This window comes from Pyrgilauda ruficollis, unplaced genomic scaffold (genome assembly GCF_017590135.1).
Source record: "Pyrgilauda ruficollis isolate IOZ18807 unplaced genomic scaffold, ASM1759013v1 scaffold34, whole genome shotgun sequence".
NCBI classification, from domain to species: domain Eukaryota; kingdom Metazoa; phylum Chordata; class Aves; order Passeriformes; family Passeridae; genus Pyrgilauda; species Pyrgilauda ruficollis.
The window spans coordinates 5972917-5994974 of record NW_024524822.1 but is presented as its reverse complement, the minus strand read 5'-3'; the positions used below and the strand labels follow the sequence as shown (position 1 = coordinate 5994974).

The 22058-nt window shown below is 47.9% G+C and overlaps 5 protein-coding genes across 9 annotated transcripts in view; 3 read left to right on the top strand and 2 right to left on the bottom strand.

The window, feature by feature from the left end:
- USP20 (ubiquitin specific peptidase 20) overlaps positions 1–491 on the bottom strand; it is a 19894-nt gene extending 19403 nt beyond the window's left edge. For all 3 annotated transcript variants that reach the window (XM_041475077.1, XM_041475078.1, XM_041475079.1), the window contains exon 1: positions 353–491. The gene's annotated coding sequence lies outside the window, so the exon portion shown is untranslated. The remainder of the gene's footprint in view (positions 1–352) is intronic.
- A 64-nt stretch (positions 492–555) lies between these two features.
- Positions 556–5659, top strand: CUNH9orf78 (chromosome unknown C9orf78 homolog). Its single transcript, XM_041475104.1, has 9 exons — positions 556–686; positions 1344–1403; positions 1668–1719; positions 1912–1982; positions 2225–2302; positions 3165–3362; positions 3800–3936; positions 4601–4699; positions 5102–5659. Exons 1-9 carry the CDS (start codon positions 604–606, stop codon positions 5191–5193), a joined length of 870 nt encoding a protein of 289 aa, XP_041331038.1. The 5' UTR covers positions 556–603; the 3' UTR covers positions 5194–5659.
- A 564-nt stretch (positions 5660–6223) lies between these two features.
- Positions 6224–11151, top strand: LOC121357614 (torsin-1A-like). The gene is made up of 6 exons (XM_041475105.1): positions 6224–6264; positions 6311–6666; positions 6863–7128; positions 8735–8910; positions 9021–9148; positions 9809–11151. The coding sequence occupies exons 2-6, from the start codon at positions 6456–6458 to the stop codon at positions 10057–10059; spliced, it is 1032 nt and encodes a 343-aa protein (XP_041331039.1). The 5' UTR covers positions 6224–6264; positions 6311–6455; the 3' UTR covers positions 10060–11151.
- A 1563-nt stretch (positions 11152–12714) lies between these two features.
- TOR1B (torsin family 1 member B) lies at positions 12715–19215 on the bottom strand. Of its 2 annotated transcripts, none has more exons than XM_041475076.1 (5): positions 18594–19215; positions 17031–17296; positions 15908–16083; positions 14909–15036; positions 12715–14759 (listed from the first exon to the last, which is right to left on the bottom strand). In XM_041475076.1, the coding sequence occupies exons 1-5, from the start codon at positions 18778–18780 to the stop codon at positions 14482–14484; spliced, it is 1035 nt and encodes a 344-aa protein (XP_041331010.1). In that variant the 5' UTR covers positions 18781–19215; the 3' UTR covers positions 12715–14481. The 2 variants fall into 2 exon arrangements, with proteins under 2 accessions (XP_041331010.1, XP_041331009.1); XM_041475075.1 differs by lacking the exon at positions 18594–19215 and adding an exon at positions 17392–17610.
- A 2318-nt stretch (positions 19216–21533) lies between these two features.
- PTGES (prostaglandin E synthase) overlaps positions 21534–22058 on the top strand; it is a 24405-nt gene continuing 23880 nt past the window's right edge. Inside the window, exon 1 of one of the 2 annotated variants that reach the window (XM_041475072.1) lies at positions 21534–21728. In XM_041475072.1, the coding sequence (XP_041331006.1) occupies positions 21707–21728 (22 nt within the window). In that variant the 5' untranslated portion in view covers positions 21534–21706. The remainder of the gene's footprint in view (positions 21729–22058) is intronic. The other variant, XM_041475073.1, reaches the window with a different exon arrangement.

Here is a 22058-nt window from a genome sequence, read left to right as displayed (position 1 = left end):
CGGGCCCGGCGGGGCGGGGCGGGGCGGGGAGGGACCGAGCGGAGGAGGCGGCGGCGGAGCTGATCCCGCGGGGTCCCGGGGTCGGGCCCCAGGGCTCCCCGAGCTAGTCGGGGCTCAGCCCGCAGGGCCGGTGCTGTGAGGGGCGAACCCCGGCTCGTTCGGCCGGGGACCCGACAGAGCGGCTCGGTGCCTCGGTCAGCGGGGCTGAAGGAGCCGCGTCCCGCTCCAAGGGCTGGGCTGTAAACCCGGCTCTGCGACCCACGCTCCGCACGGCGTCCCTGACAAGGCACCGGCCACCGGCGGCGGCTGCGCTGCCGGGATTGCGAGAAATAGAACGAGCCTCGTGACTTACACGAGGTCTTCCCAGAAAAGACAGTGCGTGGCCCGGGGTGAGGGGGGTGGCACGAGGGCTGCCGGCCCGGTCCGGGAGGGCACGGAGCGCTGCCGGCCCCGCTCGCCGGGACCGCGGCTCTTGCCCGGCCGAGGTGCGGGCACAGGGGCGGAGTCGCCCGGCCTCGTCGCGGGGCTGTGGCGTCATCGCCGCGCGCCGCAGCAGCGGGAGGGAAGCGGCGGTGTGGCGGCCGTGGCGCGGCAGCCGGAGCCATGCCGGGCCAGAAATCCTTCCGGCGGCGCAGGGAGGACGAGGAGGAGGAGGAGGAGGACGAGCAGCTCGCCGAGGAGGTCAGGTGGGTCGGGCGTCGGCGGGGAACCGGGCCGGGCGCAGCGGGAACCCCAGCGGCGCCCGGCCCTGCGGCGGTCGAGGGGCGGGACGGGACCCGTGCCTGCTGCGGCCCAGCAGCGCGGTGTCCCGGTGTCACGGCATCGTGTCGTGTCACATCGTCACGTACGGCTGTGCTGTGGGCGGTGACGTCACGTCACATTGCCATGTTGAAGCGCTGTGTTGTGGAGTGACGTCACAGTGTGCGTCACAGCCTTACGTGACCCCAGAAGTTAGGGATTCCTCTCAGTTTAGGGAGAAACACTTGAGATTTCAATTCACCATCGACTTTCTTCAGAGTCACTCATGCTTTGGCTCGTCCTTCCTAAACTGGCTTCTTCTTGAAGCCTTTCAGTGTTTGGTGCTGCCTTCCTCAGCTGAGGGAAGGCATCAGTAAGGAACAAATCCAGCAGGTGTCTTGCTTTTAGTTTTTTTCTGATTGCTCAAATGCGTGGGATTGCTTAAATAAATAGAAAATACCTATTTAACTTGAAACCCAAAAAGTGCATGCTGATATGCAGAGGTTTAGGGCAATGTTGACTAGAAAATTCTAACTGCAGAAAATAAAACTAACTAATTAAAGCCAAAGCATCAAGTACTAAGTCAAATGTATTTTCTTCTTTAGGTTAAAACTTGAGGAAGCCAAAGAAGTTCAGAGCCTCAGAAAGCGGCCCAATGGGGTGAGGTAAGGGATGTGGCACTGGGAGGGGAAATGGTGTTTTGTGCAGGGGTGGGATGTGACAGTCAGTTTCTCCCTTGTCATCTGCCTCTTTCCAGTACAAACTGTTATGTGAGACACTGCCAGAATTATGTTCCTGACAGAGGAGTTTCTGTGTTAAGGCCTGAGGATGGAAAAGACGGGGACACTTAGGGATAAAGCAGTGCAGTATTGTTGGTACTGTTTTTCCTTCTGCTGAATTTTGTCTTCTCTCTTTATCTGCCTGACCAGTGCTGTAGCTCTGCTGGTGGGAGAGAAGCTGCAAGAAGAAGCCACACTTGTGGTAAGTGCTGGACAGTTCCATCCCCTCGGGGCTCAGATGTGATTGTGTGAGAACACTGTGTGAGTGCAGCCTGGGGCAGGACTGGTTCACAGCTCAATTCCTAAATGTTTCCTGTGGTTTTATCCAGATTTTGAAAACTAGCATTAAACTAAAGGGAAGCTTCAGGGGTTTTTGTTATTTCTTGTTTTACAGGATGACCCATTTAAGATAAAATCTGGGGGAATGGTGGACATGAAGAAGCTGAAAGAAAGAGGCAAGGACAGGCAAGTGCATGTGAGCTCTGAAAATCTCTCCCTGGACTAGTATTTAATGACAACTGGTAATTAATTAGCTAGAGGTTGTGTCACTTTGAAGAGTTTCATATAATGCAGTCTGACCAGTTACTTTTGCTCTAACTTGTTAAATTACTTTTAAAAAAACCCACCACACACACCTCTCCCAAAAAACCCAAACAACCAACAAAAAAAATCTACCAAAACCTGTAAACATTGTGATTTCCACTTAGGATTAATGAAGAGGAAGATCTGAACTTGGGAACTTCCTTCTCGGCAGAAACCAACAGGCGGGATGAAGATGCTGACATGTGAGTTGTGCTGTCTTGTGTCTCTGGTGTTGAATTGGCCTGGGTGGCAGCTCAACAGTTATGTTTTTTATGTTGTGGATTCTGAGTAGTTCCAGGACATCTTCCCAGTTCTCACTGAAAGTTTCCCTTGCCCTTTCACTTCCTGCCTCCTGGAGTTGAGAAGCTTTTTCATGGACAAAGCTAGGAGGTGCCAACCAGCCAGCTTGGCACTAAATCCCACTGGGAGCCTTCCCTGCTGGCTGATAAAGACCTTGGAGGATCTGATTGTTTCTTGGACAATTAATTCTCGCTACTAATATTATCTGAGTGCTTTTGGAGAGATGATTCCTTCCTCTCTCCCAGCTGTCAGGACAGGGATGCAGCTGTGCTCCAGCAGTGCTGGAACAGAGTACAGGAACAGAATTAAATGCCCTGTCCTGAGGTATTTTCTGAGACCCTGATGAAGGAAGGAAATGATGAATCTGACTCCCATGTTCTTAGAAGGCTAATTTATTATTTCATTATCTATATAATATTAAAGAATGCTTAACTGAAACTATACTAAACTATAGTAAATAATACAGAAAGGATACTTACAGAAAGCTATAAAGGTACTAATCAAAAACTCGTGACTCTCCCCAGAGTCACGACACAACTTGACCGTGATTGGTCATTAATTAAAAACAATTCACATGAAACCAGCTGTTGGATAAACAATCTCCAAACCACATTCCAAAGCAGCAAAACACAGGAGAAGCAAATGAGATAATATTGTTTTCCGTTTTCTCTGAGGCTTTTCAGCTTCCCAGGAGAAGAAATCCTGGCGAAAGGATTTTTCCAGAAAATCTGATGGTGACACTGTCCCTTGTGTGCTGCTGTTTAGGATGAAGTACATTGAGACTGAGCTGAAGAAGAGAAAGGGAATTGTGGAGAACGAGGAGCAGAAGGTGAAGCTCAAGAATGCTGAGGACTCCCTGTACGAGCTGCCAGAGAACATCCGTGTCTCCTCTGCCAAGAAGACCGAGGAGATGTTGTCCAACCAGATGCTGAGCGGCATTCCTGAAGTGGACCTGGGGATTGAGTATGTGTTCCACAGATCTGTGGGTGCTGGCCAGCACTGGCAGCATGAGCAGCTGTTGGCTGGCAGAGCAGCACTGTGCCTGGATTGCACATCCCTAGTCTGGGATGGGGTGGGATGGAGCCTTGTTCTGGATTGGTCCAGCACAGCCCCAGGGCTCGGTGCAGCTCCATCCTGTGACTGCTGGGAAAAGGCTCCTCTGTGACCTGAGCCCAGCAGCTTTCTGCAGCACCCCTTTGTGTCCTGCACTGAAGCCGTGCACTAAGATAGGAGCTTCCATTTTGCCTTTGAAACAAAGTGTCTGTTTCTGTAGCACTGCCTCCTCTCTCAAAAACTGCACCAGGTGCCACAGCAGTGCTGTTACTGTCCTCCAATCCCATGCACTTAGCACTTCTGGGCCTGCTGCCCTTCCTAACTATGAGTATTATTTTTTCTTCTAGTGCAAAAATAAAAAACATCATCTCAACTGAAGAGGCCAAGGCTAAACTGCTGGCAGAGCAGCAGAACAAAAAGAAAGACAGTGAAACTTCCTTTGTTCCCACCAACATGGCTGTTAATTATGTCCAGCACAACAGATGTAAGTCTTGAGTGTTCCTCCTGACCCAGCTGGGACAGAGAAATTATGTATCCATGTATCAGTGTGTCAGGATTGCTTTTGTGGGGTGCTCAGATAGATCCTATCTGGCCTAGTTTTTTCCTTCTGCCCATCAGCAAGGAGAGGGATGTATTTCTCATGGCTGGGCTTTCTGAACTCCCAGCTGACGCTGCCTCATAAATTTCAAGATGTTTCCTTTAAGCTGTGCCTTGTGTGCTGGAGATGATGGTGTGTGATGGAGAGACTCCAGTTTGCAGGCTGCCAGAGCAGACAGGGTGGCCAAGCAAACACAGACCTTATTGGACAGGAGATGGGAATTTAATTTCTGTGTGATGCTCTGATGCTGCAGACTTCTAAAGGAAAGGCAGCCTTTGGCCATGTCCTTCCATGCTTACAGGAGTGATGGGAATCAGGTTGGTGTGTTTTGATGGAAGTAAAGAGTGTTTGGGCCACTTGAAATAGTCCTGTTGAAATTTGCTCTGCCCCATCTTGCCTAATTAACCATAGAAACCAATTCCAAGAAGGGTGGTTCTGAGTGTCTGTTCTTTCTGGTAAAGATGACTTGCAACAAAGGCCGTAGAGATGTATCCACGTGGATAAGAGTGCTCCAGATAATATTCCTTACCTGATGTTTTGTTTCATGCAGTTTATCACGAGGAGCTGAATGCGCCAGTGCGAAGGAACAAGGAGGAGCCAAAGCCGCGCCCGCTGAGGGTGGGGGACACGGAGAGGCCAGAGCCTGAGCGTAAGTTCCACATCTGAATGGTTGTGAGGAGACACTGAAACTCTTCAGGGGTCTTGTACAGACAACAATCTGGCTCTGCTTTCCTCTTCTCTGAGTGCCCTGAGGTGGTGGGAGTGGAGCAATCCAAGACCAAGAGCTGGTGCACCTCTAGATCACACCTGAAACTCTGGATGATGTCTGTAGACACGGACATCCATCCTCCAGCTCAGGGGTGGAGTGGTGAAGGTCACAGCCGAAGTGTTGCCAAAGCTATCTGACAAAGGTTTGGTGGAATAGCAAAGGTGTAAGGCAATAACCTCACATAGTGAGGGTCTGTCTAAGGGAGGTGGCAGAGTTCAGGAAATGTGAATATATCCCTGTGACAGGACCGGGATATTAAAGTGTTTTCTCTTTCTTTTGAAGGGTCTCCTCCAAATCGCAAACGTCCCCTCAATGAAAAAGCCACGGATGATTATCACTATGAGAAGTTCAAGAAGATGAACAGGCGATACTGATGAAAGTGGACTGAAGCCTCTGGAGTTGTTCCTATTTTCCACCAATAAAGGATTTTGTGTCAATGACCTGCGATGGATGTTGGGAAGAGTCACTACCTTCAGATGCTGATGTTACCTATGAAGCTCTTCCTGTGTGATCTTGTAGTGAATCAGTTTGCAGGTGATTGTGAACTCTTTGGTTGGTGTAACTTTGTATATAAATATGTTCTTATAAATGAAGTTTTTTAATGGAAAATGAGCTTTCATGATTGGTAATTTTTAGTGAGATAACAAAGTGGCTTTTATAGATTTTCTTTTCACCATCTTAAAAAAAAGAGATCCTTTAAAAGCAGCAATGCTGTTTGCTTTGTAAATGTAAAGGTCTTGGGAGCTTATCTTCTTGTCCACATGTCTTCCCCAGAAGTGCAGTGTGGGTGCTTGTAGTGAAAATTTGTAACTTGAGAATAGTAAAGTGGTTTTTAAGTTATTGTAGCATTTTTTTCTTCTGGAATTCATGCTGATGGGTTTTTCCTGGTTTGTGGGTTTTGGTGGTGCTGATTGCCAGATTGTCCCATTGCTCAAAAGTGACAGCACCAGGGTGGGAAGGGACAACCTCAGATTTCACTTTTTCTCAGAGAAGGGGAAGAATTTCCAGGCCAGGCCAGGGGTGAGTTTGCCCCTGAGCTTGTACCCTGTGCAGGTCAGCGGAATATCCCTTGAACAGGTAGCCTTAAGCTGAGACAGGGGAGATTAGGTTTGGATTCGATATTAGAAACAAAATTTTTCACTGTTCGGGTGGTCAGGCTTTGGAATAGGCTACGCAGGGAGGTGGTGGAGCACCATTCCTGAGGCGTCAGGATGTGGCACTGGGTGGTGTGGCTTTTAGTGGTTTAGGGGTTACAGTGGCAGTGCTGGTTGGACATGATGATATTAAAGGTCTTTTCTAACCATGATGATTATTTGATTCCTCTATTCTAACACCCGGCCACACGGCCACAGAATGTAATATTTAATAACAGCACTGCGCTAGGCCGCAGTTCCCTCCCGGCAGCAGCGGGTACCCGCCCCAACATGGCGGCGGCACCTCAGCCCCTCAGCGCCGGCCACGCCCCTTCCCGCCCAAACATGGCGGCCGCCCCTCAGCGCCGGCCCCGCCCCTTCCCGCCCAAACATGGCGGCCGCCCCTCAGCGCCGGCCCCGCCTCTCCCCGCACCCGCCATGGCGGCGGCGGAAGCGGCTCCGAGGGGCGGAAGCGGCGGCCGGGCGGCTGGGCCGGGCGGGCAATGAAGCTGCGGCGGGGCACGCTGCGGGCGGCCCTGGCGTTGGTGCTGCTGCCGCTCCTCACGCCGGCCGGCGCCGTGGAACCCATCAGCGTGGGACTCGCCATCGCGGGCGCCGCTGCCTCGGCCCTCACCGGCTTCATCTCCTACCCGCGGCTCTACTGCTACTTCAGGGAGTGCTGCCTGCACCGGCACGACCCGCGCGCCGCCGCCGGTGCGGGACCGGGATGGGCTGAGGGGAGGTGGCGGGAGGGCGCCGGGGCAGCGCCGGGGGCCGGGCAGAGCCCGCGGGGCCTTCCCGGGGGCCGCCGCTGCAGCCCGGCCCTTTGGCCCCTGCCCGGGGCTGGCGGGCGGCGTGACCCCGCGCCCGGCCCGCTCCCCGCCGCTGACGGTGTGGTCTCTCCATGCAGCTCTGCAGGAGAATTTGGACAAGAAGCTGTTCGGGCAGCACTTGGTGAGCAAGGTGGTTGTAAAAGCCGTGAGAGGCTTCTTGAACAATACCAACGCCAAAAAGCCTCTCGCGCTTTCCTTGCACGGGTGGACTGGAACGGGCAAAAACTTTGTCAGTAAGATCGTCGCCGAAAGCATCTATAAAAGAGGTCTGCAGAGTAAATATGTCCATCAGTTCGTGGCCACTTTACACTTTCCTCACGCTCACAGCATCAATCTCTACAAGGTAAGAATGAGCTGTGCTGCAATGATTTATAAATGTCAGGGCGTGATCAGTGCATCAGACCTAGATGTTATTTTGTATACTAACATGTATGCTGTGTCAGTTCTGTGATCTTCTGTACAGAACTGTGTAGATCCTAACATCCACCAGGATTGCCTTTCCCGTGAATGTGAAGGTTTCTGTGTGTGTTTTGAGCCTCTCTTTAGGGAAGAGTGATATGGTTTAATTTTCACTCTGCACTTTGCTTAGAGATGGGACTGATTTTAAGGATAAACACGATTCCTAGTTAGGTGATGTGTTGGTAGGCACTGCAAAAAAACCAAATAGTTCTGACCCTGAGAAACAACCCCAGGTTTGTCAGGCACCATGGCAAGCTCACACTGGCTCTCTGAGGCATCACTGACTATTGTACTGCACACTGAGCAGGTTATTTAGTTTTCTGTTAATCCATTTCCAAGCTGTAAAGCAAAATCACAAAATACTCTGCTGTCAGAAAGGTACAAGTAAATGTATTTGGAATTGTCAGTTCTGTAGGCAGGGATATAGCATAAAGCAGTAGCTCAGATGTGTTTTACGGTTTTTTTTTTTTGTTCTGACTTTGTTCACTGCTCAGTTTGAATGAGTACCACTGTCTTGTAGTACTGCATGTTGATAGTCAGTTTGTGTGTGTTAAAAATGGGAACAGGATGCTCTACAAACCTGATTTCCAAATGGAGGAAATAGACATTTTCTCTTTTACAACTTATTTCCCCCCTTCTTTTAACTGAGCCATTTTGAAATGTAATGATGTTTTTCTGCATTTGTTGTGAGGTGAATACACTGGGGAAATTTGCTGCCTGAGGCAGTAGGAGGAACTATTGCTGCTTATCCCCAGTACACCTGCAGTTCAGGGACTGAGTAGAATAAATTAAAAAGTGATGAATCCCTGAAAATAGTCAGAACAGTTATTTCTCATTCATCTACCAGCACATCAACCCTTTTCCCCCAGTTAATGCATTATTGATCTTGAATGAAATACTCAAGGTGAAAATGCAATGCTTAAGTGAGAGACTCTTTCAATGCAATAAAGCATTAGCCTTTCTGGACAACAGTGTTGTAAGAAGGACTTGTAATTGTCTTCATTTAACTTCTGATTGATTAAAACACAGTTTAATTTTGTTTCTCCTTGTGCCAGTGATGGCAGGTGCAATTTCTCACTGCTGCTGCCAAGTAGCAAATTTAATATTGCTTATATTAAGGTTGTTTAGACCACAGTGCTGCCAAAAGTCATCATCTGACTTGTCAGAGCTTGGCTTTGTGTGGCTGTTCCTTGGTGGGACCCATTTTTTGTCCTACTGTGCACTTTCATTTTTGCTTTTCATAGGAATATCTAGGAGTATTTCTGCTTCTCCCATCCTGTCTCTTGGTGTCTTAGAATTTTTCAGCATGAGATTTTGTTGAGGTTTCATTTATAGCTTGTAAGCATATTTTAGTCGAGAAGCCAAAGCTATTAAAATGACACCACTGAAACAACTCCTTCAGGACAAGGTTCCATAAACAGAAAGTGCTATTTTTTTCCTGTCTTTTCAACACAAACTCTTTCAGCATCTTTCACTTTTGTGGCACTCAGGACCAGCTGCAGTCGTGGATTCGGGGAAATGTGAGCGCCTGTCCCCGGTCACTCTTCATTTTTGATGAAATGGATAAAATGCACGCAGGGCTCATTGACTCAATCAAGCCCTTCCTGGACTACTATGAGCTGCTGGATGGGGTGTCCTACAGACAAGCCATCTTCATCTTCCTCAGGTAATCAGTGCCTTCTCAGGGTTGCTGTTCTGTACACTCCATGCTTTTACTTCATAACTTCAACTTTTAAAACTACCCCCAGCTGCAATCTCTGTTTTCTCTTTACTTAGCAATGCAGGAGCTGAAAAGATAACAGAGGTAGCACTAGATTTCTGGAGAAATGGGAGGAGAAGGGAAGATATCCAGCTCACAGATATCCAAAATGCACTCTCCGTGTCTGTCTTCAACAACAAAAATAGTGAGTAAAGCTGGGATTGCTTTTGAGGTGGTGAAAGTTACACAAAAGGGATGGGCTGCATTTAGCTTAATTTTTACAAGCTATGGTTTCTTCTTGATGTGGCCTCCAGTTTTTGGCTTGTGAGGACCAAAAATGCAGTTTTGGAGCCTGCAGTTGGCTCCCAGGATGGGTGAAGATTCAGGAGCTCAGTGTGCACCTTGGCCACCAGCCTGTTTGCTGCATGTTTTGGGAGAAGTGCTTCACAGGTTTCCTCACACAGAACTTCTGGTGAAAAGGGGTAAATTTAGCATTGGATGAAAACTCGCTGTACTTCTTAAAGAGTTTAGATACAAGCTCCAAAAAAAGGAATAAGAAATCTGGTCTGGGAGAGCTGATAAGAGAGAAAATCTCTAGGTGAGAGAGGGAAAGGCATGAGACCAGCACCTGGAGAGCAAGGCTCAAGCACAGTCAAAATTCATTCATTCAGCCTAAAGGACCACATTTATGTGTCTGTCCAAAATTTCATGCACAAAGTAACCTGAGAGGGGGCTTGTATTGACTTGTGCATTATGGTGCCTAAAATCCTAGGAGAATTCTTAGCTGTGATCTGCCCCTTGCTCCCATTCAACCCGTGGTAGTGTTTAACTGGAGAAATACTAACAAACCTCTTTCCCTTCACAGGTGGATTTTGGCACAGCACCTTGATTGACAGAAACCTCATTGACTACTTCATTCCTTTCCTGCCTCTGGAATACAAACATGTGAAAATGTGTGTCAGGGTTGAGATTGAGTCTCGTGGCTACGCTGTGGATGAAGACATTGTGAGCAGGATAGCTGATGAGATGACCTACTTCCCCAGAGAGGAGAGAATCTATTCAGATAAAGGATGTAAAACTGTGGATGCAAAGCTGGATTATTATTATGACTTCTAATGCTTTATTGCTACAACCTGCAAAGAAGCAAATTTAACTTAATCACAAAGTGGGGGACCTGAGACATTTCATTTTTAAGTACTTTTTAAAGAAAGGAACACTATTTTTTAACTGGTGTGTAAATAAGCAGCAGTACCTCTGCATTTTTGTCACCATCACAGCTCCAGAGTGCTTCAGCCTTGTGCTGTGAAGGTAAGAAGGAACTGCTTTGGGAATTCCTGGATCTGGCAGGGCTCAAGACTCTTGAATCATGTGGCGATCTTCGGAACCCTTTGGCAGATTCTTGACAGGTATAGAAGGACTGAGACTATAACCTAATTTTAATTTGATTTTGCACTGATGTGAATGATCTCTAAACAATATTGAGAATTTTTAATCAAAGTTCCTGTGTCTCTGAAAGCCTTCATTGGTCCTGTGTGGGAATATGCATTAAAAATAGAACATGTGTCTTTTTGCCTTCAACAGCTTGGGCCCAGTAAAGATAAGGGGGGATTCTTCAGTTTAAAAATCTGGGCATACAGTGCCATTGTCTTTTTCAAAACTGATGTATAATCTAGTCTCCTGTGTGTCAAACCAAGAATATAAAACTCTTTGTTGTGAATAGTGCTCAGAGAGCAGACTTAATATCACAAGGAAGTGAGTTAAAATCCTTAAATGCCACACTGGTGTACTTAGTTCCTGTTTTAGGTTAGTCTTCATGTTGCCCACAGCAGGCTCTCCCAGGAGTGATCTCAGGAGGGAGAACTGTGCTCTGGGAGTGGTGAGTCAGCTTCTTGGAAAAGCTGCAACGTCATGGGAAATATGTACAGATTAAATTTTACACCATGGAGATTCAAAAGAGGTTTCTCTACTTCATTTAAATGTTGAATTCAGGGGTCAGCTTGCAGGGGTTTCCCTTTTTCATCTTCTCACCATACTGTGTGCCTTTGAGGCAGGGATGGAGGCAGATCTAAAGGCATTTAAAAAGAAAAAAACATAAAATGTGTCCTCTGAATTTACTGTGAAGGGTGTCAGACCTGTTTCTGAATGTGAGCACTGCAGAGGCTTTTTACATTCCAGTTGCTGTTCAAAATAAACTTTTCTCATCAGAAATTTATTTCTTAGCTACCTTCTGGTGTTCTTTGCATTCAGTGCTCTGATATTAATTTTGCACAAATTTACTCCACGTTGAGGAAGAGCACACTGCATTCCTGGCTGTTCCAGCTGTGCTTGAGTACAGGTTCTGCTTCTGCAGTTCAAAGGGCAGAGGTAGGAGGAGATGTGACTCTGCTATCTGGTGAAACAAATCAAGCTTGGAATGGAAACTGCACTTCTGGACTGTTTATACTAATTACAGCCATGTGGTTTTTGTAGAGGCAGACTTCCTGGATGCATGTGTGCTCAGAAAGGATGAACTTGTCTTGTACAGACCAGTTAAAACTGTGCTGCTTATCTCCTCCTCCCACTGTGGTACCACTGCCTGAACACTGCAGGCTCTGTTTGAAGCCACCCACATTTTCAGTGGCAGCATCTTGGAGTTTACTCTGCAAGAGGGAAAAAAAAAGGGCCAGTGAGGCTCCAACTGTCCACTTGCTCTGAAGGCGTGTGATATGCAAATTATCAATCTTATTATTTGTCAGCAAATGGGTGCTTTGAACTCAGGTATTTATCTGTTTCTTTGACTTTCTGATTATAGCAAATAACTGGGTAATGGGGAAAAGCAGATGTAATGATGATAAACTTGTCCTGTGGTGTGGTACCAAGAGAATCAGTACAACCAAGCTGTCTTGTGGCTCTTCCAGAACTATCTTAGTTCTGCTCTGTGTGCCAGTGCAGCATACAAGTATTTGATATGCATTGCTAGCCAGTATTTCTCACAGCCCTGAATGGCCCAGGGTAGATGGAAACTTCCTCTGGAGAGCAGGAATGATGTGCAAAGGGTGGAGACTGCCTCTGTTTAATCTCTTGTTCTGCAGACCTGGCCCAGTTTCATCTGGGTAAAAGACATAGCTGTGCTTGAAATCACTCCCAGATTTGATCCTTCTGATCCTGTTGTTATCCTCCCCTGTATGGTTTCAGAGCTAAGGTCCTCACTCCTTGCTATGACTGGGTAACTTTGGCCATTATTTAATAGGCCATTTAAGGCTGGATCAGACAACTTAAAGGCAAATGTCATGAGAGAAAGGTCTGCTGCCCAGAGAAACAGTCCTTTGGCCAGGTGAGAGGAGCTGAGCAGTCCCAAGAGTGAATTCTGTTCTTGCCAGAGTCCAGGACAAGCAGCTGCTGCTTTAGTTCAGCTTTCTGCAGGGAGTATTCTGAGATCTCACACTGCTGATAAAATCAGAGGCTGTGGTTTAAATCCACTGAAATAGGAAATGCTGCTGTCCTGCCAGCCAGAGCAGCTGGCCCCAGAGCCTGGTGTGCCCAGGGAGGACAAGCAGCTGAGCTGTCCCAGGAGTGCAGAAGTCCAAGTGAACAGCAGAGCCTGTGCTTCCCAGGCAGCTCCCTGACATTCCCTGGTGCATCCTCAGAGCACAACACTGGGTCACAGCTGACCCTTCAGTGAGGTGTGAGCTGCTGCCAACAGCTGCCCCACACTTACAAAGGAAGTGTAACAGAAACGTGCAGTGCAGCTTTCTAGTACTTTCCTATATCTGAAAATTATTAACCAAGAGAGAAGAAGTAACTTAGGATTTATTCCAACTGCAGTACAGTAGTATTTAGTGTTTTGAAATAGCACAAATATTTTCTTTTTGGAGTAAGTGAAACTGGATGCAGCATATACAACTACGAATAAATCAGTTAGTAGGGAAAACATCACACTGAAAAGTGACAGTCCAATGTCCCAAGGTTAATGGCTTGCTAGTGTTTGGCTCTGGAGATTGCATCACTGTGAACAGTTTGCCAACGTTTGACAAACTCCAGTGGGGCTGTAAAAGGCAATCAACACTTTTAATTTAGAGTTTAACATGAGCGCTAAACTCTCTGTTGTAATTTGAATTAACATAATTGTAATGAGACCTATAATTAACATTACCTCTTAAAGGAAGTTTAAGAGCAAGTGAGGGAATACATGATGCAGCATAAAAACAGCCCCCTCCCTTGTACCAATTTAAAACCACAGTACAACCAGCGAAGTGAAAGGCACTTCTGTCTTGCATTACAACATTCGATACACAACCGATGGGAGACCAAGAGTTAAAGCTTGCAACAGTGTTTAAAACCCAGCCTCCCCACTGGGTGAAGGTTAAATTGATCTTTCCCAGCTTCTTAACTCATCATTCACCCTTTCACACAGGCATTCTTTTATAAAACATACCTAACTAGTGAGGCTTGTTGCTGTTGCTTACACTTCAGCATAAAAATACGCTATTAAAAATAATTTCTTCAATTCAAGTGTCTTCCAAGCAAGGTGAGAATAGCATTATCCACACCTTGACCAGTAGGAGCAGCAGGGAGAGACTACTAAAGACCTCACAGACTTCAGGTCCAGGAGCCCACACAGATTAATCTGACAAACTACAACAGCTGAATTCTCATTATTGCTTTTTCTGCTTAAATACAAAAGACTGGCCTATTATGTTGTAACAGATCTCTCAGATGGGTCCCTCAGTTTAGAAAGACCTGGAGTCACAAATTTACTTAGCCCCTTTAAAGAATACTTTAACAATTTATTTTTCCCAAAAGAAACATGGGGCAAGCTCTTACTTCCTCTTCCCCTGCCCTCTCTATTATTTATTACGAGATTTCTAGGAGCTCATAATGACTTCCCATATTACTGTACTAGGAGATGTAGGATGTGCCCAGCTGAGGCACAGGAAGATTTCTACTGTGTCATCTTCTTACTGCAATGCACCAAGGATTTCACCCTTGCAGACATGATCACAGTTCAGAACAAAGCACACATCCCTCCATTTCACTGTGAATGTGAACAGGACCGTGTACATGGAACGGAGTACAACTATCTCAAAAACTCCTCTTGTTTTCCTTTGTTCCAATCCAGTATACGTGGAAAGAGGAATTAAATACTTTATAATCCCAGCACTTGGAAGACTAAAGCAGGAGAGGCTGTATCCAGTGCTGTGTGTCACACTAGAAATTCTCTATAGACTAAAAGAAAACTAAAGGGGGCAACACTGGGGTACCAGCCAGTTCAGAGATGAACAGGCTGGATGGGACTATGAGTGACCTGATTCAATGGAAAGTGTCCTCATGGCAGAGGATGGCACAAGATGATCTCTAAGTCCCGATTCTACGTTAAGTTAAAAAAAAAACAAAAAAACAACCAAAATTTAAAAAAAACCAACCAAACACACAAGCTACAAAGCCCATACAGCTCACTCTGGTATTTTCACCATACTCCCTGCAACAGTAAAAAAGTGTAAGTGCAAATACACAGATTTCCAAAAGCTCTGGAAGTGCTGTGGAGACTCAAAGTGGAAATCAAGCCCTGGTGTTCGTATCTCTCATCACAAGGTCTTCATGAATATCCAGCTTGGCCTGTACAGTCTTGCAGCCTTTATCAGAGTAGATCCTCTGCTCCTTGGGGAAGTAGGTCATCTCATCAGCCACTTCCTGAACAATCTTCTCATCCACAGCATAGCCACGGGCTGCCATTTCAGCCCTGACACACATCTTCACATGCCTTTGCTCCAGGGGCAGGAAAGGGACAAAGTAGTCAATAAGGTTCCTGTCAATGATGCTGCTGTGCCACAGCCCACCTGGATAAATTGGGAGGGAAAAAAAATAAGGAGGTTTTCAAAACTTGGTCCTGCATATGACAGGATCCACAAGCCAGGCTGGATTCACAGAGTAGTTTGTCTCAGCCACTGAGGAATGAATTTCCCATTTTTGGGGTAAAGTGACTTACTATTCTTGTTGTTGAAGACTCCTACAGAGAGCAAGGACTCCAGGTCTTTCAGCTGAATATCTTCCCTGCGCTTGCCACTTGTCCAGAAGTCAAGAGCTGCTTTGTTAATTAAATCACCACCTGCATTGCTGAACATAAAAGAAAAACGTACAGTGGTGAAAAACAGACACAAGTGAACCAGAATTTCTTTTGCAGCCTGTTACACAAGTTGCTAATTTCCTTGATATCAAACAAATCATCAAAAAGAATCCTGTAAGCCAAAATATAGGGAAAATCTCCAGTTCTTTAAGTAGCCATCAGTGTGTGGTGGGTTGCCCCCAGCCAGCAGCCAAGCACTTACACAGACACTTGCTTACTCCCTCCTGCCTCAGAGGGATGGAAGGAGAAAATAGGAAGAACAAAAGTCTGAAGACTTGTGGGTCAAGATAAAGATAGTTTAATAGGAGGAGAAAAAAAACCCAAGGAGGACTGAGGAAATCACTCACCACCCCCACAGTCAGAGCAACACCCAGGCAAATGCTGAAGAACCATCACCTTAAAGATGAAACCCCACTTTTTTCCCCACCCCTGTTTTTATTACTGAGCATGGCATGCCACAGTATTAAATATCCTCCTGGGCACTTGAGGTCAGCTGACCCAGCTGTGTCCCCTCCCATCCTCCTGCCCATCCCAGCCTAGTGTGGGAAAAGCTTTGCAAACATCATCCAGAAACGGGCAAGACACTGGTGTGCTATCAACACTCTCAGAGCCACAAATCCCAAACAGCACCAGACCAGCTGCTCTGAAGATATTTAACTCCATGCCAGCAAGGTCCAGTACTTGGTACACCCATCCCAAAATGTGAACTCTTATGTCCTGTGCTCTGGGCCAGCTTCATGAGCTCAGGACGCTGCAGTGGCCATGCACAGCATGAGACCTGCTCCGCTACAGCCACAGGCACATTGTCTTTGCACAGTTTCATTCAGTATCTCAGAAATGACAGAAATTGATGCCACAGACCTGAGGAAGATGAAGATGGCTTTTCTGTAGGACACCCCATCAACCTCCTCATAATAGTCTAAGAAGGGCTTGATGGCATCAATGACACCTGGATGCATTTTGTCCATCTCATCAAAAATGAAGACAGAGGAGGGACAGGCACTGACATTGCCTCGAATCCAGTTCTGCAGCTGTTCCTGGAACAAGAGGTTGAAAGCCACTGAAAAACAAGGTCTTCACTGGATGTACTGCAAGATTCTTGCATATGACAGATTCTGGGGACACACTATCAAATTTCAGTATCTCACACTCACTGGCTGGTGAATGAAAGAGGAAAAAACCAGTAAAATGGTATAATCCAACACATGCAGACCAATGTCCAGCCAGAGTTAGAGCAACAACCACCTTGGAAACCAATGCTCCCCCATATTTTCCTTCTTCAACCCCCATTTCTACGGCTGAGCATGACAGCATATGGCATGGAATATCCTTTGGCATATGGCCAGTGGGGGTCAGCTGTCCAGGCTGTGCCCCCTCCCCATCTCTTGCCCACCCCAGCCAGTTCAATATGAGAGGGAAAAACTAGCAAGCTTTGAAGCTGTGCAAGCACTACTGTAACAGCCAAAACACCGCTGTGTTCTCAATATTATCAACACTGTTTCAGTCATAAATGCAAAACAAGGCCCCGCGGGGGCTATGGGGAAGATTCCTTCCATCTCGGACAGCCAGGATAATGCAGCTGGAACAAGAAACTCTCCTCGCAGCGAGCACGGGAATCAGCAGATGGCATCAGTGAGAGGGTAGCGCTAGGAAATGGAAACTATCTCGGGTTTGATTTCTCGCCTTTTTGGTGCCTTTTACTTTATGCATGAACTTCCCCTTCTGTCTCTCCTAAGCTTTGGAATTCCCAGCTGCACACCTCCAGCTGTCAGGAATATGAATCAGCATATTCTCACTTAGAAGAGACCCACAAGGATCATCGAGTCCAACTTTTAAATGAACGGCCCATACGGGGATCGAACTCACAACCTTGGCATTATCAGCATCATGCTCAACTGAGCTCATCCCAGAGGGAACCTGCGGGAGATGTGAGGGGTTCAGGCACCCACTGGGGGTAACGGGGCTACCTCCTGCCCCTCCTCACCTTGTACAGCTTCACCTGGTCGTGGTGGGGGAAGTGCAGGGTGGCCAGGAAGAGATGGACGAACTTGCTGCGCAGGCCGGCGGGGTGGACCTGCTCCGCCAGGATCTGGCTGAGGAAATTCTTGCCGGTGCCGGCCCAGCCGTGCAGCGACAGCATCAGCGGCTTCTTGGGGCTGGGGTTGTTGCTGAAGCCCAGCACCGCCTTCAGCACCACGTCCTTGGCCAGGTGCTGCCCGAAGAGCCTGCTGTCCAGCTGCGCCTTCAGCGCTGCGGGGAGAGGCACAGCTCAGCACCGCCGGTCACCGCGCACGCCCCGGGCCGCGCTGCCCAGTGACCGGCCGAGCCCCCCGCCCCCGCCGTACCGCTGGCGTTGAGGCGCTGCCCGGCGCGGGGGCAGCACTCCACGTAACTGCAGTAGAACCTGGGGTGGGACAGGTAGCCGGTGAGCGCCGAGGCCACGCCGATGGCCAGGCCCACGCTGAGCGGCTCCAGCGCCGCCAGCCCCGGCAGCAGCACCCACAGCAGCGGCACCGAGCGCGCCATGGCGGCCCCGAGCGCGCGCGCCGCGCCCACCGCGCCTGCGCGCCCGCGCGCCCCCGCCCCGTGAGGGGCCGCCGCCATCTTTGTGCCGGGCAGAGCTCCCGAGCCCCGGGGATGCAGCGCGTCACCTGCTGCCGGCTCCGCCGGGAAATTAAACCTCCAATTCCGCCTTTCTAGTGGTAGGAAGGCGTTACTTTAGTCTGGCCGGGCCGGCCACGTTGCAGCCTCCACACAGACACGAAGTTTTTTTTACTTATTTATACCTTTTTAGCAAGCAAGGAAATTACTGCTTATCGGTGCTAAATTGCATCATTTTCTTTCATTAGTTACTATTCTACCTTCTATTGGCTATTGATTTCTCGCTTCTTGTGCTAATTAGGCTATAATTTTGGTCTTTTTAGTATCTTTTTCCTCTAATAGGGACTTTACAATGCAGAAACGGAGTCTGTGCTAGTCTCCTACAAAATAGGAGACTCTAGTCTTTCTACAAAATGTCCTTGTGGTCCATGATTTCTACATTTCAGGTGTTCACCCTCAACAATACATATTTATCTCTCAGGCTTTGTTCACTGAAGCATATCAAGAGTTAGCTTACCAAAATGTAAAGTCTCAGTATTTTCCCAAGCTGTGTTCCCTGCCTGTTGATTCGTGTCATTGGCACCACCGGGAAGAGCCTGATCCACCTTCGTGGATATTTAGATATTTATACACATGGATGAGGTCTATCAGTGGCATTTGCCACCCTGATGGTGCCATAAACCAGCACAGCCCATTTCTGCCAATACAAACCGAGAAATCAGCAAGGAAAATGCTCCGGTACTGCTCAGAGAAGCAAGAGACACAGCTTCTTGTGGGATAAGGAACAAGGTTAGTCTGCTTTGTAATTATAGAGATATATTAGATCTCTGCCTTGCAGAGCCGCTGTGGGTGGTGACCCTTACCTTCCACAAGCCCGCCAAAGGAAGCTCTCACCACCCTGCGAAGGAACACCAGCTTGTCCCCCTTGCCCTTACCATTGCCTTACCTTTGAAGTTCACAGTGACATTCCTCTTGCAGCACTCCTGGAAGCGGCACCTGAGCCAGGAGTCGGAGGACAAGAGATGCCAAGCCATGACAGCGCTCCCCGCAACCACTGAAACGCTGAGAGGGTCAAAAGCCGGCGTCAGAGTGGGCACAAGAGCAAAGATTACTGCAGCCTTCAGGAGCTTCATGGTGGGAGCTGCCAGCCAGCCTGGCTCAGCAGGAAAAGAAACCAAAACAGAAAGCGCAGAAAAACTTCCTGGAGCGCGGAGCTGCTGAAGGGGCTGGAAGCCAAGTCTCCTGTAAGCTGGAGGTGTTAATGAGTTAACAGACTTATCACGCTGCTCCAGGAGAACTGAGAGTGTTGTGAACAGAGCACTGCATAGGCACAGTGAGAGTTTCACCAGAACAACCCCAGCTCTGATGGGAGGAGGACTGGAACCTCTCAGCTTCTTAACCAAGGTGCTAATTGGGCTGGTGATGAACGGAGAACACAGAGATGCTTGTTTTGGGCTTAATTGCGAGTGGTTGTGCACACAACGTTACACAGCCCGAGGATTTCCTTAGCAGTGCTTAGGGCTCTGCAATTCGCAGCACTGAACGTGTCAGAAAGCTGCTGTATAAAACCAAGTCCTCAGAGCAGATTTTTTTTTTTTTGTCTTGACAACTTCACTATCTCCCCACCACCAAAAAAAAGCAGAAAAGGGTTTGTTTTCTCAGCAGACACCTTTTTTTCATTAAATAAAGTTGTGAAACGCACTTTTCAGCAATTCCCATTTTATTTTTTAAAATCTCGTTGGAGAAACGCTGAGCAGCGTTATTTGGTATTGAAAATACCTGCTGAAGATTCGGTGACTGCCTTGGCGAGGGAGCCCAGTGCTGCCGACTGCCGAGCACGGGAAGCGCCCTTGTTCCCTGCTGGAGAATCCAGGCTGTCAGCTGCCACCGAGCCCTGCGGGGGCACAGCTCAGACCCTCGGTTCCCCGTTCCAAGGCTGAAATGGGGTTTCATTCCTGGGTTTGCCCAGGTGTCCTCCAAGCCCTTGGGTGTGCTGCCAAAAAAAGAAGGAGCTGGGCTTTCCAGGGCTTTCCTGCTGCTATCTCCACTTGGACACCCAGAGAGTCCAGAGGCAGGGACTGGCAGTGGGATATGCAGGATTCAGTGTCGCCTGGGCTCGCCTCGAGCTCTCTTGGAGACAAATTTTATAAATGTGGTTTAATATCGCTGAAAATGCTGGGAATTCTCCAGTCACCTCCTTCCTGTGCATCTGTCCGTGCTGAACACTAGATGGGGCGTCAGACACAGGGTTTGGTCCATGCCAGAACAGCTTCTGCAGAGAACTGAGTCATGTTTGAGAAAAACAGAGAAGTGTGGACGCCCATCTGCAGAACTGACAACTGGTGTTGTGAAACGTGATTTCTTGGGATACACAGTAACCCGGCCCCCGGCTGCTGAGGGATCACAGAGAGCCACAGCTGTGGGCCATTCCAGCAAAACAGCCAAAGTCATCCTACAAAGGAAGGTGGAGGGTTTGGATAAAGAAATCAGGCTACTGTTCAGCTGGGAGCAGATTCTCGTCTGTCCATCTGATTACAGTGGACGTGTTGCCTTTTATTTATTTCATTACAGTGTGAGCTGGTTGCCTTGCTCACCTCTCAGGCTTCAGCAGGTATTTCACCATTCCCCTGTAGAATCAGCCTGGTCCAACAAACACAGACGTGGACTGTCACCCCTGAATCTCTCTGGGATAAAGAGTAGTGCCATGTTGTGTCTTGCAAAGGGTGAATCAGTTTCATAGTAGAGTCTTTTCTGTCTGATGTATGAAGAGGGTGAGATGTCCTGTGCAAATTTTTTATGATGCTTTTGTGTGTTTTCACAAGGTCTCAACAGCTTGGAAGGGACTGCATCTCCCAAAACACAGACGGGAAATGCAAAGTGATATGCCAGAAACAGCACAGAGAAGGAGAATTACCTCATCTGCAAAAAGAAGGGGTAGCATGAGATACATCTATAGATCTTCTCCTTTCCATGTGGGAGGGAGGTGGCATATATTTCCTATACAACCATAGGACGTATGCTGCATAACAGGTACCAGATGGGTGTTTAAATAATCTTCAGCTGCTGCATGTCATGCTGTTATCTCATTATCCGTTACAAGTTAAATGGGTTCAAGCTGGGCCTGGACATGGACGAGATGTCTAATAGTGGTGGTGAGGCTGACATTGATGGCAATTTCCTTGAACAGCAGTCTGGAAGCTCCAAGTGGAGCACAGACCCTGCAACACACAGACCACAGTGCAATGTTTTGTGGCTGTTGTGCTGATCACATTGTTCCTCAAACCCTCCTGTGCCCTAGGCACAGAACTGGCATCCTGGCATGCCTTGATGTTGCCCTCCTGACCAGCACAGGGGTGATGTGGTTGGCCAGCTGTGGGTCATCTTGAACCAGCTGCCACAAGCTGAAAGTACTGAAAATCTACAGCAGAGAAGAACTTTAGATAGATAGGTGCTCAGTGTGCAATAGGCTTGGGGTGTCTGTGATTTAGGGTGTCTGTAATTTGGGATGTTGATCAGCAGTGAAAGTGGTGTGGTGAAAAGGAGAGGGTGTGGAAAAGGGAAGGATGTTGCAGAGAGTACAGGAAGAAGAATGGTAGGAATCTGGGGATCAGTGGTATGATTTGGAGGATACAGGGTGTTTGCAGTAGGTAATTTGGGGTGCTAAATCTGTTGTGGTAGAGGAGGCAATGGAGATGGGGCGTCTGTGTTGCAAAGTGAGAGATAAGGGATGCAGAGATGGAGCACTCAAGGCCAAGGGTGAAGAGAGAGAAAAGTTTCAGATGAGATTTTTGCCTGGCCTGACCCTGCTTCCGGTGTGTTGGAATTTCCTGCCACCTGCAGTTTGATTGGTTTAAAGTCAGCATTTTCAGGACTTCGGGCTGGCTCACTTTGAGCTCTGTGGCAGAGAGCTCAGAGAATCTGGGATCTGGCTGGTTAGCAGGGCTCTCAAGGCAGCATCACAAGACAACAGACCTCCCAGCTGGCTGGGGAGCCAAGGAAAATGTCTCCAGCCAGGGGACAGGGTGCTAGGAATCAGGGCTACAGCCCCATCTTCAGTTCATGGAGTGCAGGAGTTTTCCAGGTAAGAATTTCAAGATCAATGAATCAATGCTTTTCCCAGAAAAATGTGTATTTTTGTTGGAGGATGTGTAATATCCTCAATATTTCCAAATGCTTTGTTTGTGAAAGAGGTTTGGAAATGTGTTGTTTTACATGAGTTGCTGGGCTGGCAAGAGGTTCCTGCAGAAGGATTCTAACTGGAGAAGGAGAGCTGGGAGACTCATTTCCCCCTACATTCATTTTTACATAATCTCTCCCTGCCTTCTGGCTCTGGCTAGATGCCCTCTAACAGCCTCAGTTTTTCTGAGAGGATTTTCCTTTATTTTTACCCTTTTTCTACCACACCCCCCCC